General features: G+C 37.2%; 1 protein-coding gene across 1 annotated transcript in view; it reads left to right on the top strand.

Annotated features, from left to right (window-relative positions):
• LOC136036342 (mitochondrial outer membrane protein SLC25A46-like) overlaps positions 1-18,161 on the top strand; it is a 68,586-nt gene that overhangs the window by 27,240 nt on the left and 23,185 nt on the right. The window contains exons 6-7 of the mRNA XM_065718492.1: positions 1,846-1,991; positions 10,602-10,738. Coding sequence (XP_065574564.1) covers positions 1,846-1,991; positions 10,602-10,738 — 283 coding nt within the window. The remainder of the gene's footprint in view (positions 1-1,845; positions 1,992-10,601; positions 10,739-18,161) is intronic.

The following is an 18,161-nucleotide window of genomic DNA, read 5'->3' as shown; positions in this document are numbered from 1 at the left end:
GGTATATTTTCAAAAAAAATGAGTGTGTTCAATGAAAGATAATTACCCTTTAACAAAACCGTCTTTATGTATACAATTAAATGAAGTTTTTTGTAACTGAAAGTAAGGAGTGACATTAAAACTTAAAACGAATAGAAATTACTCCTTTAATGAAAGGGGATTTTCCTCCTCAACGCCCTGCTCTTTACGCTAAAGTTTTTTACTGTTTTAAAAAGTAGAGTTAAGATAAAGAGTCAAACTCTAGCGTAAAGAGCGGGGCGTTGAGGAGGAAAAGCCCCTTTCGTATGTGGAGTAATCTCTGTTCGTTTTAAGTTTTAATGTCGCTCCTTACTTTCACTTAAAAAAATTTTTTTTTATTTAATGTCTGAACGTTTTTGAATTAATGCATGTTTTGATTTTGGATCTCCGCAGATGAATACTTAGAACGAAATTTGCATTTTTTTATTTTTTTTTAGCTAAATGGGTTTTTCTTAGTTTTGATCGGACGATTTTGAGAAAAAAGAAGTGGGGGAAGAGGCTTAGTTGCCCTTCAATCTTTTTGTTTCTTAAAAAGGCAACTAGAACTTTTTATTTCTTACGAACGTTTTTATTAATAAAAAATATACGTAACTTCCGAATTAAATTTCGTAACAAACTTCTATATTCGTATATTTTTATCACGTATTTGAGGGGATTTGCCCCCTCTTTAATACCTTGCTCTTTATACTAAAGCTTAAATTTTGTCCCAATTCATTAAAAATGACCGCTGAATCACAAAGGCCGTAGAAGAAACAGTTTAAATTACTAAAAATACTTTAGCGTAAAGAGCAGGTATTTAGGAGGAGACGAACCCCTCATATGCGTAATAATTTCTGTTCGTTTTGTTTTAATGCTGTTCCTTACTTTCAGTTCAAAAAACTTTTTCATATTTATCTTTTCATTGTATTTTGTTTTAAATAACATTAGAAAATCCTGCGCCCCCTTCATGGAAATTCTCTCTTCCCATGACAAAGTCTTCCATGGAAATATCCTCCCATGTAACCCCCTCCCCTCAACCCCTCCCTATTCAAGAAAAAATTGCCCTGAAAACGTGTGTACACTTCCCAATAACCATTACTATACTTAAACACTGGTCAAAGTTTGTAACTTGTAGCCCCTCCCCCGGGGACTGTGAGGGAGTAAGTTGTCCCCAAAGACATATTTATTAGGTTTTTCGACAATGCTGAACAAAATGGCTATCTCAGAATTTTGACCTGATGACTTTGGGCGAAAATGAGCGTGGGAGGGGGTGTAGGTGCCCTCGAATATTTTTGGTCACTTAAAAAAGGCACTAGAACTTTTAATTTCCGGTAGAATTAGCCCTCCCGCAACATTCTACGACCACTGGGTCGATACGATCACCCCTGGGGAAAAGAAAAAAAAAACGAACAAATAAACACGCACCGTAATCGGTCTTCTGGCAAAAAATACGAAATTCCAAATTTTTATAGATAGGAGCTTGAAAATTCTATGACTTTTAGGGGGTGTTTCCCCCTATTTTCCAAAATAAGGCAATTTTTCTCATGCTCGTAACTTTTGGTAAGTAAGACTAAATTTGATGAAACTTATAAAATTTAAATCAGCATAAAAGTCTGATTCTTTTGATGTATCTATTAGTATCAAAATTACATTTTTTAAAGATTCGTTTACTATTGAGCCGGATCGCTCCTTACTACACCCGTTACCACGAACTGTTTGATTCTGCTTTTTTGGTAATTAATTTTGTGTGCAACGTTTTCCTCTCGACTGTTCTATAAAGTTCATACAAACTTCACTTCTATCCAAATCTTGTCCAATTCCTCATTTCCGACAGAACTCTCATTTTAGTGTTTCGACTGCTCTGGCAACACCGTTTATAGCTGCAAGCTTAGTTGAACTCGTTCAAAGTGAAATAGCCAGCGAAAAGCCTGGAATCTTCGACATTTTCAAAGAAGGATTTTTTCGCCTCACCAGCTGGACTGCACCTCAAACTGGTATTTTTATCCTAAAACTTAGTGTTACCTACTCTGTGTTCCTTTCTTTTACTTGCCAAAATGACCTTTGAACAACAAATGACTTGCTTTTAGGTTGGAAGGAAACAAAAGAGAACTGCACTCTTAACTATTCTGCACTGATATTTTTGGAAGAAAGGGCTGTGACAGGCATCGCTGTCTTTTTATTCCATTGATAATTTTATGATTTTACATTTTCCTATTGTTGTTATATCAAATTTGGAGCCTGTAAAAAGATCGCAGAACGTGATTAGTTCTTTTTTTTATGGTTTAAGCAAGTAAATAGAATAAATAGTCTTTGATTCACAAAATTTTTACAGGTAAAATTTCTGTTTTCTTTCGTTGAAAGCTGCTTTTTCTTGTCAAAAAAGCAGATTCGAGGACTTTTAATAGGCTCTCATGGAGCTTAGAAATTGTAGCGCGGTTTGGTTTTTGTATGAAAGTGCGAAAATGCCACGATCTGCGCAAAAAAAAAACTTGACGTGCAGCAAATCTGTGTCTGCTGTTAAATTTTGTCTACTTTCAATTCACCATAACTATGCTACAAGCAAAAGTTATGGAAGCCAGAAAATAGCACCGTTGAAAGTGAAAGGTGGAAGTAAAAATGTTGCATGGTAAGAATTATGATTCTGTGAAATTACCGAAAGTTTAGACAGTACTTTTCTAACCGTAGTAAATTAGTGAGTAGGCCAATATTATATCACCATTCCATTATTTTAGCAAATGATTTCATAGTCTGCTAGTATTTTTGCTATTAGTGATGAGTAACTGCTGTAACGAGTACAATGATGAGTAAACATCACTGGCGCGGAGGTATGAGGACTAAAGGGATATTGGTTTGAATTTGGGCCGCCTCTCGACACTAAATATCTCTGCACACCCATCTGGAGCTGTTGGAACTTGAAACGTAACACCTTTATTTAATGTTTAACGACATATTTAGCAATAGCATATCCGGTGTGTTGTTTTAGGGACAGGAAAATCCAAATTTTTGCTCTTAAAACGCCATTGTTCTTTCTGGTTTGAAATCTTGTACTTGGGTAAACTTCAGAAAATTAAAATAAGATTTAAGTTTGAAAATAAATACAAGAGCCTATGCAGAACGGGGAGAGTGGTATGCAGGTGGACTCATCCAGTTCCAACGGTTTCACATATTTTTAAGAAAAACCTCCAATTCTACTATCTTCTCATGTGGTAGAAGTACCTGATATAGTCTGGCTTCACTTCGGTTGACTTCAAGACAAAAACTAGCTTTATATCACAATTTAATAGATCTCAAACTTCCAAAAATAGAACTTGATCGTCGAGAGATCTGTGGGTGCTATGGAAGGCTTGCAGCCGTTGGCTTGGTCCTTTTCCCCAGGCCATATTCTTTCATTTGAGGTTGAAATGGCCGGTGATAGTGATGCAACCTTGCTGCCAGCTGAATTTGCAAGAATTAGATAAAGAAATTGCCCCAGTCTCTACAACTCAGCGCTAACTAACTCAAGGGCTCTTTTGTGGTGCAAATGACAAGGTTATTTTTTAAAATGCAGGACATAATGGGATCATCCCATAGCGAACTATGTCTTTAGAAAATAGTGTTTGGATAATTAGTGCGAAGGTTTGGCTGGAGAGTTTGAGTAAAGGGGAATATTTTTTTTTTTTTAAGCGGTAGGAACAAAGAATAGCAAACTTCAGCTGTTGTTCCTCAACTCTGATAGTATCTTTGAGGTCATCTTTCGTTTGAGGTTGAAATAGCCCGTGATTGTGATGTAACCTTGCTGCCAGCTGAATTTGCAAGAATCAAACAGTTCGTGGTAACGAACTGTAGTAAGGAGCGACCCGGCTCAATAGTAACCGAAACTCCAAAAAATGGAATTTTGATACCAATTTTTACATCAAAAGAATCAGATTTTAACCCTTTCAGTCATTTTGTTCTCAGTTGAGAACATACCATTATCTGCCACCTAGTGTCTTATGTTACAGGTAAATATGCATTCAAATTAGCGCGCCATAAGCTTCATTCATCAAGAAATAATCTGAAAAAAGTTTGAAAGTTCTAACTTCAAAACACCATTTTATACAAAGGTTTGAAGTTGAGGAATGGATGGATCTCAAAATAGTGCAGAACCAGGTAAGACTCCAGTCTATGTGTAAGAATATGGATGAATCTAAGGCCATATCTAACAACTAATACTTAGACAAGATAAGTAAAGACATCTAGTGGCCAAAAATAGACTAACTGCGTGAACACTGGAGGGCAGGCGATTTTTCTCAAACTACATGTCCTCAACCGAGTACAGTGTGATCAACGCATAGCAAACTGAGCAGGCGGCGTGTAATTTTTACATTGCTTTTTTCGTTGTTTCTTTCAAATAACGAAATTTTCCCGCCTTCGGTCCTTCGTTCACTTGGTTGATAATACTTCCAAAGACCCTGATAACTTGGATCGTCTTTGGAAAGTGCGACCTATTATTGATATTGTGCAGAAGAAAACGCAGACTATTTCTCCGTCTGAGCACCTCTCCTGTGACGAGCAGATGGTCCCTTTTACTGGAAACCTTGATATCAAACAATATATTCGGGGAAAACCTTGCCCATGGGGCATCAAAATCTTCGTGCTGTGTAATGCGGATGGAAGAGTACTCTCTTTTGAAATTTATCAGAGCAAAAAGACGAACATGGCTGAAGAGTACAAAAGCGTTGGCCTCGGAGCAGGTATGGTTTTGAATCTTGCTGGACGACTTCAGCTTGTGGAATTTACTAAACTTTATTTCGACAATTTCTTTACGTCTTTGGCTTTGCTGGAAAGACTAAGTGAGATGGGCCTCTACAGAACAGGCACTATACGAAGCAACAGGCTTCAGGGAGCTAGGCTGGAAACTGATTCTGACATGAAAAAGAGAGGAAGGGGATCATTCTGTGAAGTAGTGGCTAGTAGTGGAGATACTTGCTTGGTGAAATGGATGGACAACAGATCAGTTATCCTTGCATCGAATATGATTGAAAGTGGAGCAGTGAACAAGGTACGCAGATGGTGTAAACAAACAAAAGCCTACTTGCAGGTTGACCAGCCCCAAGTTGTATCCCTGTATAACCAGTATATGGGTGGAGTGGACAAGATGGATCAAATGCTATCATATTACCGAACATTCATTAGATCTAAGAAATGGACCATGAGACTGATCTTCCACATGGTCGACCTATCCATCTGCAATTCATGGCTAGAATATGTAGCTGATCGGAAGGCCAAAGCAGAACGCTCGATGGACTTGCTCTCCTTCCGCATGGAAATAGCAGAGGCGCTTACGTCTGCTGAAGGCATGACCCCCAGAAGAAGGGGTCGCCCAAGGTTTCTCACCTCTAGTGAGGAGGACGAACATGAAAATGTAGACGAATCAGTATCTCGCAAAAGAAAGATGAAGTTGCAGCGTCCGTGCTCAGCAGTGAAAAATGATGCATTCTCTCATTGGCCTCAAAAAGTAAAGGGCCAGAGTAGGTGTAAAAACTCGCCATGCGTGTTGAAAACTCGCACTATGTGTTTGAAATGCAATGTTCCATTGTGTCTAGAAGAGGACAGGAACTGCTTCAAAGAGTTCCACATTAAAAAGTGAAATTTGTCTGTGCTTAGTATTTTTTTATAACTTCTCAATAAACTCACTATATCTGATGAAAAACTACAAAGTTGATCACACTGTCCTCAACTGAGTACACGCTAGAAAACATAGAAAGGTTCCTCCAAAAAATCTAAAAAAAATTGACGATGATTAGGTACCCCAAGGTGTCACGCAGTCTGGTTTTTAGAATTTTCCATCGAAGGAAAATAATTCGTGACTGAAAGGGTTAATGCTGATTTTAAATGTATAAGTTTCATCAAGATTAGTCTTACCCATCAAAAATTACAAGCCTGAGAAAATTTGCCTCATTTTAGAAAATAGGGGGAAACATCCCCTACGATGTTAACGAAAATCACACCATCAGTTAACCCTAAACACGGTTTGTCATACCTTCACGTACGATGAAAGAATGAGGTTCTTCCCAATCCTCATGTGACTGGTCGGAATGATCACTTTCACCTTAAATTCGGAGAATAATTTATAACAAGTTTACTTTCTTTGTATTTTAACCCCCTACCCCTTCTAAGAGTCACGCCTCTGTACATAAATAACGGTTTATTAAATTTATTTAAGTGTAATGTGTTCTTCTATCTTTGGCCACGTGTAACCTTGACATCCTATTCTTTGTAATGAAATACTGATGAAAGGGGATTAAATTATCTCCAGACTGACAACAATTACGACAAAAGTAAATTTGTAGTACTCAAAATTGCTCCGAGTGACTTGGAATTTCCTTGTAGAATGAAAGAAACTGAAAGGAATCTCATCAACTGAAAAATAAAATGTAATTTGATTTTATCTTCTGCTTCTGCTGTTTAAATCGCTGGGGCTCTTCCTGACGATCCTTGTAGTGTTTTGCAATTAGACAGTTGTAAACGTGATATTGGTGTCAAACGTTTTGCCTTTAACCCACCCCTGACGGTGAGATAGGGAAAATTGAAACCATAATAAGAAAAAAAACTCTTCTTCGAAATGTACTAAGAAGTCGAAAATAATATTTTGCATAAGAAAGTGAAAACTAGACCTCCGTTGCCTGTGCAACGGGAAGTGTTGCAGCAACTGTGCCCTGTTCCTTAGGGCACAGTTGCGGAGCAACACGTGCAACTGTGCCCTACGGGACACAGTTGCGGAGCAACAGTCTCCATTATGTCCTTCAGAGGACATTTTTCTAATGCGGCTTCGATTGTTATCTTGAAGCATCTTTGATATGGTTTTATTTCGAGCTCCTACTAAACTGAGTTTGGTAAAATGTTTAGCTGGTCCAGAAATAAACGAGAATAACACAATAACACAGTTGACAATTCTGAATATTTATAGGATGGATAATTACAATTTCAAGATAAACCAGAATTTCTTTAAATAATTGAAACTAGAAATCAAATTTAACTTTTAGAATTTGTCCTGTACAACAGAATAATACGATAAATCGGAACTAGATTGACTTTTCCGGAATTATTTCCGGGAAATCTGTAAGAGCTACGGAATTTCATGCTTCAGTTCTCGAAAACATCAATAAAAGTTCTATATGAGTTCATAATTATTTTATCTCTAAAACGTTTACTTCCGAAACTAGGGCCGTCTTAACTTGACGCCAATTCGAAGTATTATGTTTCGAGACGCACATTTCGGGAATTATTTCCGGGAAATCTGAACGAGATACGGAAATAACGTCTTATAGTTTTCTGCTTAACTTTTGATGGTCTAAGCTAGGAAAATATAAAACAAACCAAATTCACCAAAAAATTTAAATTGCCCCGAGGGCATGACAAAACTTTCAAATAGAAAAACCCAAAGAAGGAATTTTATTTCGGAGAAACTATTGTAAGCTCCAGTTGTTAGGAGATCGAGACCTGTCGAAACGCGTTGGAAAAAAAATTCTAGCTGGTCCAGAACAGAAGTTACCTCTAGAACGTCGAAACTTCGGAAATTATTTCTTAGAGAACGAAGCAACTTGGTATATAGAACACTTCACTTCTTCTTGCATACTTTTCATAGCACTACTCGATAAAAATATAAGAAACATCAAAATCGAAAATTTGAGAAAATTCCAAAAAAAATCGGAACGAGATGGACTTTTCCGGAATTATTTCCGGGAAATCTGTAAGAGCTACGGAATTTTGTGCTCCGGTTCTCGAAGAGACAAATGAAAGTTCTACATGCGTTCAACATAACTGTATTTCTAACAAGTTTATTTCCGAAGCTAGGGTCGTCTTAACTTGACGCCAAACATCGAACGCAGAGTTTCTAAGAAAAAAACGGTTTTATTTTTTTTTATGGAAAACTGTTAGAAATTTTAGGAACTTCTCTGGAACTTTTTTACTCTGTTTCACGTTTCCCTTCCCGCTGAAAAATCTCAAATTTTTAACTCTTACCACTTCGGAGCTACAGGTCGCTGATCACGGTGAAAAAAAAAAAAAAAAAACTACGAAAGCAGTAGTGTTGCTCCGCAACACAACTAGGGCCGCAAAACGCATTGGCCTTCACATAGCATAGATATCAATAGGTAAAAAGATCAAGTTATATAAAGCCAAATCCTTTTTGTGCCCCTCGCTTTAACTTAATTGAAGATTCTCGAGCAAAAAAAAATTATTTTCTGCCTTTTATTTTATTTCAAAAACGAGTCTTAAAAAAACTAAATTGATCGAAAAATGGCTGACAAATTTATGTGACAAACAAACAAAAAAATGTCAAAAAAACGAGGTTAAAAGTCAGAGAGTTGAAGAAAACGAGTTAAAAAACGTGTTTTATTGTGACAACAATATGGAACGATACTTGTCGATTCTAAATTCCCTTACCAGGGATATAAATTAACCAATAGGCTTGGAACTCTCTGCTCAATGTGTTCATAACTTTGTGCCTCTGGTTCTACATACTTGCCTCTACCGATGCCTGAGTACTTTAAGTCTTCGGTACCGGATTTGTTGCTCTTTCAAATCTTAAACCGGGGCAGTAGTTTGCTAATTCCGTTCGAATAGGAAAACCAATTATTGGGATTTCAATGCTGACATTTTTTTTCATTTTTTTAAGTTGATTCCAAGCATTGGCATCAATTCACAAAAGTTTAATCGGAGTAAAAATAAATGATATTTTTGAAAATGACGATACAACAAGTATTTTTCAAAATGTAGAACTCCGGCTTTTCTTATTTCATTTCTATTTGCTTAAAATGAAGATACGAAAAAAAAAATATGATTTTGAAAAAAAAATAATTTTGAATAAATTTCAAAATCTAGGGTACGCAATCGTGAAACCCACTCCATTCCAAATGGCATGACTATTCTGAAGGGCGGGGCTCTGGGAATGTTTTTTTCCTTTGCAAGAGAAACAACCGATAGCTGATAAAAAGTGTTTCATTCTCATGGTATTACATATTTTGCTCTGGGGGGGGGGGGGGGGGGGTAGTACATCAACAATTTGTATCTCCTGTTTATTTACTAATGTTTTTTTTAGTTTATTGTTTACATTATTGACTGATGTTTTTTTTTAGTAAAACGGCTTCTGAAAATAATGATTCCTTCAGTATCTGTCGTATGCAGTATAATATTATCAAAATTACTTTATCGATTCTCCTAAGGACCAAATTACCAACCAGCACCCACAATTTTAGATAGAGGCCTGACCCGGCGGCCGAAGCCTCGACTATAGGTTTACCAAGATCTTTTGCGTCACTCCTATCCCTACTAAGGGTTCGGAGTTGTTGTGCGGCTATGTTGTTTTTTTTTCTCCTAGTAAATAAAGCTATTTTTTGAACGAACAAGATGAAAGTTAATGTGAACCTTCTTCTTTGGTTCTTTCTGTGAAATGATTATGTTTTCGGCCCCCAATAACATCAGAATAAAGCTCCCCTGATGAAAGTATGCTCTTCTAAGACCTTCTGACTTCCAGGCAAATAAGAGAATAAACTAAATAAAAAAAGTTAAATAAGGCAAATAAACTAAACAGGCAAATAAAATTAATAAATAAAAAAAAAATAAAGGACGGCTATAAATAAACAGCTTAAACATAACTTCGTTGCGAAGTAGGAAAAAACTAATGAGGCTCAATTATATTTAGATTTAGGCCTTTGTAAGACATATTACAAGAAAATAAGAACGAGAATGGATGAATAGCTTAATCCTGCTCTGCGCAGCAGGAACCAAATAAAGGTATTCAATTATATGCAGATATAAGCAATGACGGTAGACCATGCCAGTCTCAAAATAATGACAGTAATAGCTATGAAGATTTGAACTATGAGATAAAGTCTCCTAATTGACTTTCAAAACTGTAAGTACCTACATTTGAATGTAATTCCATATACAATTAAACAGTAGTTATATTTCATTTGATGGAAAATTTGAAAACATAAGCATGTCCCCTGTCAAAAATTCAACTGTGATGGATTGTTCACCTCCAATTACTTGGAACAAGTGCTATTCCAGGCGATTGTTTTTTTGGAATTTTGTTCAGAATTTGTTTTTTCACTGGTTGTAATGTAGTGGCCAGGGCTATGACGAGGTGTCGCTAACAAGGTGTTGTCTGGGTTAACAATGATTTCCAGTCTCTCTCTCCCGAGCAATCTTATACAATTTTTGGATTTCTTTCACTGACATTTTTCTTAATATTTTTCATCAGTTTCTGCAGCTCTTGGATCCTCCTCACACAAGCATAAGGAACTAAGTTAGCTAGCTGTATATGTAGTTAGCTGTAGCTGTATGTACATTTTGGGTCCTTTTCACAGAAGCATAAGGAACTAAGTCAATTAGCTGTATATGTTGTTAGCTGTAGCTGTATATGTTTTTTTAATGCTGTTGTTTGTTATGTAGTGTGCATTGCGACCTTTGCTATTTTACCGTTGTTGACTCTCTTTCTTGGTATTTTCACGGTCTTATCTTTCTTTTGCTTTGTTTTTTATTCATGCGGAAATGCTATAAAGATAACTTATAGAATAATAAAAAAAAGAAAAAGAAAGAAATAACAGAAATGTATAACATATATTTTTACTATCTTTCAGGACGTCTTCTACCTATTTGGGTGTTAATCCTCCCTTCTGTAATTACAGAATTTGGTCGATATGTGATATCACTAATAGGAACAGGAATTTCTGAAAAGATTCTAAAGAACCTAGCTTTGAAAACCTACTCAAGATATGTAAGTTTTTATCTATTTCAAAGTCATGGCTTTATATTACTGCCCAAAGCTCAATAGTTATTTTACATCGCCACTCCTTAATGTAACATGCTTAAGAATACAAAACGGTCTACCATTTGTGAACTAAACTTAATCTGCCAGTCAGAAACAACTTGAAATTTTCGCAGACCTTAAATAAACCAGTATGATAGGCCTACTTAGCCAATGTGAAATAGTAAATAAAGACATTTGGTGGAAAATGTCTGTCGCTTGAAAGTAACTTAGTGAAGTCGTCGTTCACGTTCTTTTAGTAAAATATGTTACTCTGTTTTTCATTTATATTGTTTCTGAGTAAGGAGGAAATGAGTTGTTTTTTTTAGCCAGTTTCCAATAGAAAATACAGAGTAACGTTAAAACTGAAAATAAAATAGTTTTGCCGAACGTTGAGGGATACTGCCACTTAGACTCTGGCTCTACGGCAAAATTCAATTTTTCTTTTAAACAAAATACTTCAAGAATTGTTCTGCTTGGTCGTTTTAATATTTAACTTCGTTCTTTACTTTCATTTGAAAAAGTTTTTTTTATTGTTTCCGTCTTCGTTTTTTTATTATTATTCATTATTATAAACTGCATGATAATGTCCTTAATAACGAAATGCGTCACATTTTGGAGCATAGCTTAAAAGTCGCTAAATTTGTATGAAGTTTTTGTAAACCCTTAACTGGATAGCTGTCTTGTAATTTTTGGCCTTAGGGGTTTTGGTTCAATTTATGTCATAGTTGTCTCTCTGTGGCCAAACAAAATGGTGGAAAACCTTGATTCATTGAGGTGTGGTCTTTTTGGCTACTTAAATTGCTACTAACAACTCACCGCAGTACCAGGCGGCCTGACGCCAACACAGCTACGCAAGATCCTCCTCCATCCTCAGTCTATTCAAAGCCCTCCTCTTTACACCCTCCCAGGAACTGCGTGTTTCCTTTAAATCTTTCTTTATGGCATCCTTCCACCCCGACCATGGACGACCTGCTTTCCGTTTAGCCCTAGACGGTTGGCGGAAAAGGATAAACTTCGGCCATCTGTCTTCCTTCATCTACAGAATGTGCCCTTGCCATTTTAACCTTTCTCTCATTGTAGCCCTAGAAAGCGGAATTGGACTGCATTTTCGTTTAGCCTACTGTTTGAAATACGGCCAGGTAGCCGGGTACCCGAATTTTTCAACGGCAAAATAATAAAGCTTGTATTTTTCTAGATATAGCGAAGAAATCTGTGTTTGATTATTCAAGAACAAATTGAATTTGATGGTGTAACATCACCTAGGTTAAACCTCTAGCGTTTGACTGGTAACTCAAAGCTTTAAAAAACAAATATATTTAGAATCTAAATAAAAATTCGACTCTTCTGGTTTTGTTTTTGTGCTATTGATTCAAGATTTTTTGTTACTATCTATAGTCCAAGAAAAGGAAAACAGATTAAACAGAAACTATGATGGCAATACGTCCAGCTCAACATTAACAGAACTTACTTTATTTTGAAGGGGCATATTACCCTTATAACACTCCTCTCTCATCCTAAAACTTTCCAATGATTTTACTTCCTTTAGTAGCCTCTAGAGATTGTTGATTTTCTTTTTTTTTACAGTTACCTCCCTTAGTCAGAGCGGCAGACTCGGTATCTTGCTTATTTCGATTAGTGCCCATGCCGGAAGGTACAAAAATGTTAAGGGTGGATTCTAGGGTAGTCGACCCTGCTGAAAACGAATATCGTAAGGTGCATGTTCGCTGCTAGGGTGTTTCTGAGACATAGGCCAAAAACACCAAATTTGGCCTATAATGGGGCTCGACGATTCTAAATTTTTTTTTATAGATAAGATTGATCAAATCCAGCGTACTCTTATATCAATTGAAAGATGAGACATGGGCTACACGAATATGATTTTTGTTTGTAAGAAAAAATAAATAAAAATATTTTCAGCAAATTCCTGACAGAAAAGCTAAAAACTTGAAATTTTTCAAGATAAAGTAATTTTTTATATTAAAAAGAGAGCCTGTTTAATTCCGAACACATTGAGCTAAGAAAAAAAGCTTAAATTTTTGTGTCTGAGGGGTCTGCAACTTTTTTAGCGAGTGTACCCGATAATAGGAATTTTGTTTAGTAACCTTCTACCTAGCGGGAATTTTTTTTTCATCACGTCACAGCAGGTAGAATTAATCCTTCCTGGACAGATAGAAAGTCATTGACCCTGAAGTGATGATGTAATACTGTCAAAGTAAAAGTAAGTACCAGTTAATTAGTGTTAATTAGACAGATAAACAGTTATTTTATGGGACATGATCGGTTTGTTAGAACTATGGCTAAAAACATCGACTTGGGCAGCGCTTTCCAAACTTAGAGGTGCGCCTTCCCAGGGAGGCATGTCCTAGTCTATGGGGAGGGGCGCGAGTATTAGCCAGGATCGACAAAAAACCAACTGAAATTAAAGCTACACAGTCACGTAAAATATCTGTCACGAGTCTCGAAGGAAAATGCTCCTAAAAGCGACGTGTTTTACTTGCCTTTCCTTAATGAAGCACCAAAAAACCAGGCAACAGTCGAAAAATCTCTGAAAACGTTCATGGCGATAAGTAAAGCTGTCGGATGTGACGATACGATGGTCACGCAAGATCTCTTCATTTATCAGCTAGCAAAGGGAGTGAAAAGTAAATACCCGGATTACTTCAAAAACGTAATGGGTGTAATGGATAGCCGGATTCAAACAGGGGTGGAGGCTTCCACTCCCTGCTCAACTGTCTCAAGGCAGTTGGTAAGATAATGGACAGCTCCGGGCTCAAAAAGATTCTAGTGCAGGCAAAACTGCTGCTTCCTGGTACTTGCAAAAAGGTGTTCCAAGAGAAAGGCTATTACCAAGCTATCAATGCCTACTGCATACTGTACGAGGTCCTTCTAGCCCTCTACTGGGAGTCCTTGGAAGAGTATTACTCCGAAGCACAGGAAGACTTATCCCTTCTGGACCAGCTGGGTAGTGCAATTGAGTTATTCAGGACTTTATTGGCTCAAGGAAAGAAGATGTGAAAAAGGTTGCATTCCGAACTTTCCCTTCAGAGAGAAAAACTCATAAGCTGGAGGTTGTCCCTAGAACAGATCTCCTGAGTTCTGAAGTAACAGCCTTGAAGAAAATGTTTACTGCTCAGTTGAGCTACGGCGAAGAAAAGGAGACAGCAGTTGCAAGGATCTTCACAAAAAGGATTCTCCCTTTCCCTCCATCCATTTTTGAAAATCTTCCGCAACAATCAACCAAGACATCCTCTGGCTGGAAAATGAGGACCGGGAACAAAGCTGTGCTGTTAAACTGGCTAAGAAAAAAAGGAGGACTTGCAGCTTGGCCAGAGACTTTGAAATCCAAAGAAACAACATCAGCTGCGGTACACCTCATTGACCTAATGTCCAAGATAAGGACATATCGGCCTGTCAGGTTTGAAACAGTCAAATCCTTCGTGGAAAGATTGCTTATATAGTTGCTGAATGACCTTCTAGTGGGTATTCCTGAAGTTCATGTTGTCGCATATCGATACGGTGGTCTTTTTGGGAAGCTCACAGATACCGAAGAGTCGATCTTTTTGAAATCAGCATGCAGACTCTGACGAGGGAAAGGGAAAAACCTCCAGATTTCTGCTCTTAGCACAATTAGAAAATGGGATGTTGTACATGCAAGCTCAGCATCCGAAATCTGGCTCCTCGAAATTTTATGTGAAACCTTAGAGCAGATGGGTGATCAGTTTTTGAACGCACCCAACCTTTTTCTCTCAGCTGGGTTCAAATTATCTCTGGTCAAGCGTGGCTGCAGTCCAACTTTACCAGGACACTGCGACTACGAGAATTGCTTATCCTCCAGCCACGAAGAGGCTGACCAACGCCTTAAGACACATGCCAAGAACGATAGCCGTTATGCTTGTAGCATCGTGGGTGCATGCCAACGACACAGACGTGGCAGTAGCCTGTGTTCATTTTGTGAAGACCCTCAAGCTGAGGGACTGAGTGAACTTTTCTTGAAGTCCCTGACTTACGTTATCTCAGCATACGAGCTGGTGGATGGAGTCCACTTGTCCAAAGAGGAGCTGATTATGTTACCGTTCGTGTACTGTCTGTCAGGGTTTGACACAACGAGCTTTTTTTCGGCGTCGGGAAAGCTTCTTTCTTAAAAACCTCTGTGTCCCCAACTTTTACCTCAATAATAGCGTTTATGACGGAGCAGATCAAGGATGCAGAAGGGAAGCTTTCAGCCGACGCGTTTAGAGAAGTCTGCGACCTATCAAAATCCCTGGTCATTAAAATGTACGGTAAACAGGCCGGATTCAATTCACTGGTTAGTGTAAGGGCTTGCATTTGGCGCCAGAAACAAGATGTGAGAAGACTGCCACCTTCTGATGACATTTTCGAGCCATGCATACCAAGAGCCATACTGGCTACATGGATAATTTTGTCGTCAGTACAGGTGCGACCGAGCATTCCAGATCCACTCCTCCATTGATAGAAGATGGCTGAAGGGGGAGTAGATGCGGTCGTCTCAAGCTGTAAAGAAGGATCAAGCCTGGAAGCTTACTGCAGATGCAAAAATGGACGATGCAGAAAAGACTGTAGCTGCTCAAAAATGAAAGGATGCTGCAGCTTATGCTCCTGTCGTGGAATGAGGAGGGCATGCGAGGAGTCTGACCTTGCCCCATCTGAATTTTTGGAAGAAGAAAATGAGAAACATTTTTGAAAGTTTTATTTGATACCTTATAATCTTAAATACAACAGGTCCCTAATCAGTTACTATTACCCAATTTTACGGGCAGGCAGAGTAAAATAACTCTAGTGTGCCGACTAAATCTATCTGTGAAGCAGAATTCTTTCATGTAGTACATAGCTCAGTCGTATCAGTGGCAAATCAGGTCCCAAAAAGGAAATTGCAGACCCCTTAGTACACCAGAAAACATATTCGTCCATTCTAAAAAAACACTTTTTTTTAGTCAACATTTTTTTTTGTTAAACCTATTATTATTTTTAAGTAAAAGTTAAAAATTTTAAACAGTTAGGAAGTTTGAAGTATTCCTACCCTTTGAAGAAAAAAACTATGTCCTTTTTCACGATACTGCTAGTGATCATTTCTTTGAAACTACAAAAAAAATCGTAGACCTTTTAAAAACAAAATAGTTTATATTTTTTGGCTCAAATTGTACAGAATTAAATGAACTTTGTTTTTCTTATATGAAAAAAAAGTTTGTTACCTCGAAGAAATTTCGAGTTTTTAGACTTTCTTTGAGATATTTGTCGAATTTTCCAGCACTTATTTTGAAACTGCAGTAAATATAGAAAAAAAATAGTGTTTTTTCTTTAAAATTCCAAAATCATATTCTTGTAGATCAAGATGTCTCCTTTCGATTGATATAACATTACGCCAGATTCCTCGGCCCTGTAACTCGCAAAGAATCCTGAATCGTCACACTTAGTTATAGGCTAAACTTGGCGTTTTTGGCCTATTTTTCAGAAACGCCCCGACGGCGAACATTCACCCTAAGATATATATTTTCAGCATGGACTACTACCCTAGGATCTTTAATCGGCATTTTTATGTCTTCCGGCATGGTTGGGTGCACGATACAGAATCTGGCGCCCTGACTACCATGTTAATCGGGTCAGTCTATTTGCTACTTACTTTCTACTGAATTATTTTGCAAAACAGTTTTAGGGATGCGGTTTCCATTGCATCCTGAGAATGTAAAGGAACGGATTTTCGCGCCGGAAACCTGTTTCGTTCGTGGACTTAGTAGATATGAAAAAATTAATTAGCTGACAATTGGATGTATGTGTTTTGAATAACCCAAATCAAGGTTATATGCATGGAATGGAGACATTTGACGCTGAAATGTTCGTTTTCACCTACTGTGGCTGAGATTTTTGAGATATAGTCTTCGTCTTCATTCGCCTAATTATTACCTTGTTAGTTGTGAAGCTTTCTGCGGAAAGAAAATAGAAAAGATATAGTAATGGGTAAGCCTATGAAGATAAAAAAAAATGTCACCAAAGATTTTCGTTTTGATTTAGCATCCTCAGTAAGTAGTCGTGAACTGCTTATCGTTCACGTGTCCCTTGTGAAGGCTGTTACACTTGTAGTACCTTTATGGAAAGATATATAATGAATACAACCCTATAGTCCTGTTGCTCTTTTAAATATTTTAGCAGCGTTGTATTGTTTTGTTTTTGGCTTGATGGTCTATTAAACTTTATTTATAAGTCTTTGTATTTTTGTGCCAAACGTTTCTGTGTTCCTAAGTTTTGTGATATGGATATAAATTCCATTTAAAACTTCGTTCTATTTTAAAACGTATTTTGTAACATTCAGAATAAAAAAAAATGTTGAGCAAAGAAAAAAGTATCGACATGTTTTTGAGCCTATCAGGCTTTTGAAATCTTTCTGACATTGAATTCAGGAATATTTTCAAATACGATAAAGGTGATAAGAGTTACATATTGAAGGCGACAAATTCTTTTAAATGTCAGGTATTGCGTTATGGGGAAAAATTAAAAGTTTCAACGTTTGTTCAGCTATCATTTTGTTTAAATAAGTGCTAATTACATCACATATTGGATTTTTTTATGAACCAAAATAAACTATTAGACGTAGAAAGGCCTGTCTTTTCCACAAATCAGGTTGCGAGATATTTTTAGGATATTATCGGTGACTTTTCTTGGAAATCTCCTTCAACGACGATAACGTATCTCCTATTCTATACTTCGCATTTAATTGTTTTGTTTAGAATTGTGGGGAAAAAAAACAAAAACAAACATACTTTGTAATTCCATATCGCCATAATACAATGTCACTTTTATATCTTTCCTTTTCTGATATTAATAATCAAACTCTAATTATAGTTTTATTTTTACAAAATAAATAAGTTAAAGGCCCTAATAAGTTAAAAAAGGACATCATAATCGAATATATACAATGTAACTTCCAAATAGGTTAGGACGATGAAAGTTGGCAGGCGCATCAAGGACCGAACCAGATTAAATTAGAAATTGCCGCTTCTCCGATTCAACCATCTGGGGGGGGGGGGCAAACGAACGAGATAGTTGAGAAAAAATTTATTTGTGATAACACAAATGATTGTTGTTCTTGGTGTGGCTCGTTGGTCTAGGGGTATGTTTCTCGCTTAGGGTGCAAGAGGTCCCGCGTTTGAATCCTGGATAACCCCAATTTTTACATGAATAAGATCCAAAATTAGATACGTGGTCGATATAGCGATCGCTGAAAGTTGGCAGGCGTATAAAGGACCAGATTAAATTAGAAATAGTCTCTTTCCCGATTCGACCATCTGGGGGGGGGGGGGGTGGCGGGACAGCTAATTCGAAAAAAAAATGTTGTATTTTTAACTCATGAACGGGTGATCGGATCTTAATGAAATTT

The sequence above is a fragment of the Artemia franciscana genome, chromosome 15 (assembly GCF_032884065.1).
Source record: "Artemia franciscana chromosome 15, ASM3288406v1, whole genome shotgun sequence".
In the NCBI taxonomy this organism is placed as follows: domain Eukaryota; kingdom Metazoa; phylum Arthropoda; class Branchiopoda; order Anostraca; family Artemiidae; genus Artemia; species Artemia franciscana.
The sequence above is the reverse complement of the archived record's forward strand: the minus strand, read 5'-3'. Positions and strand labels throughout refer to the sequence as shown.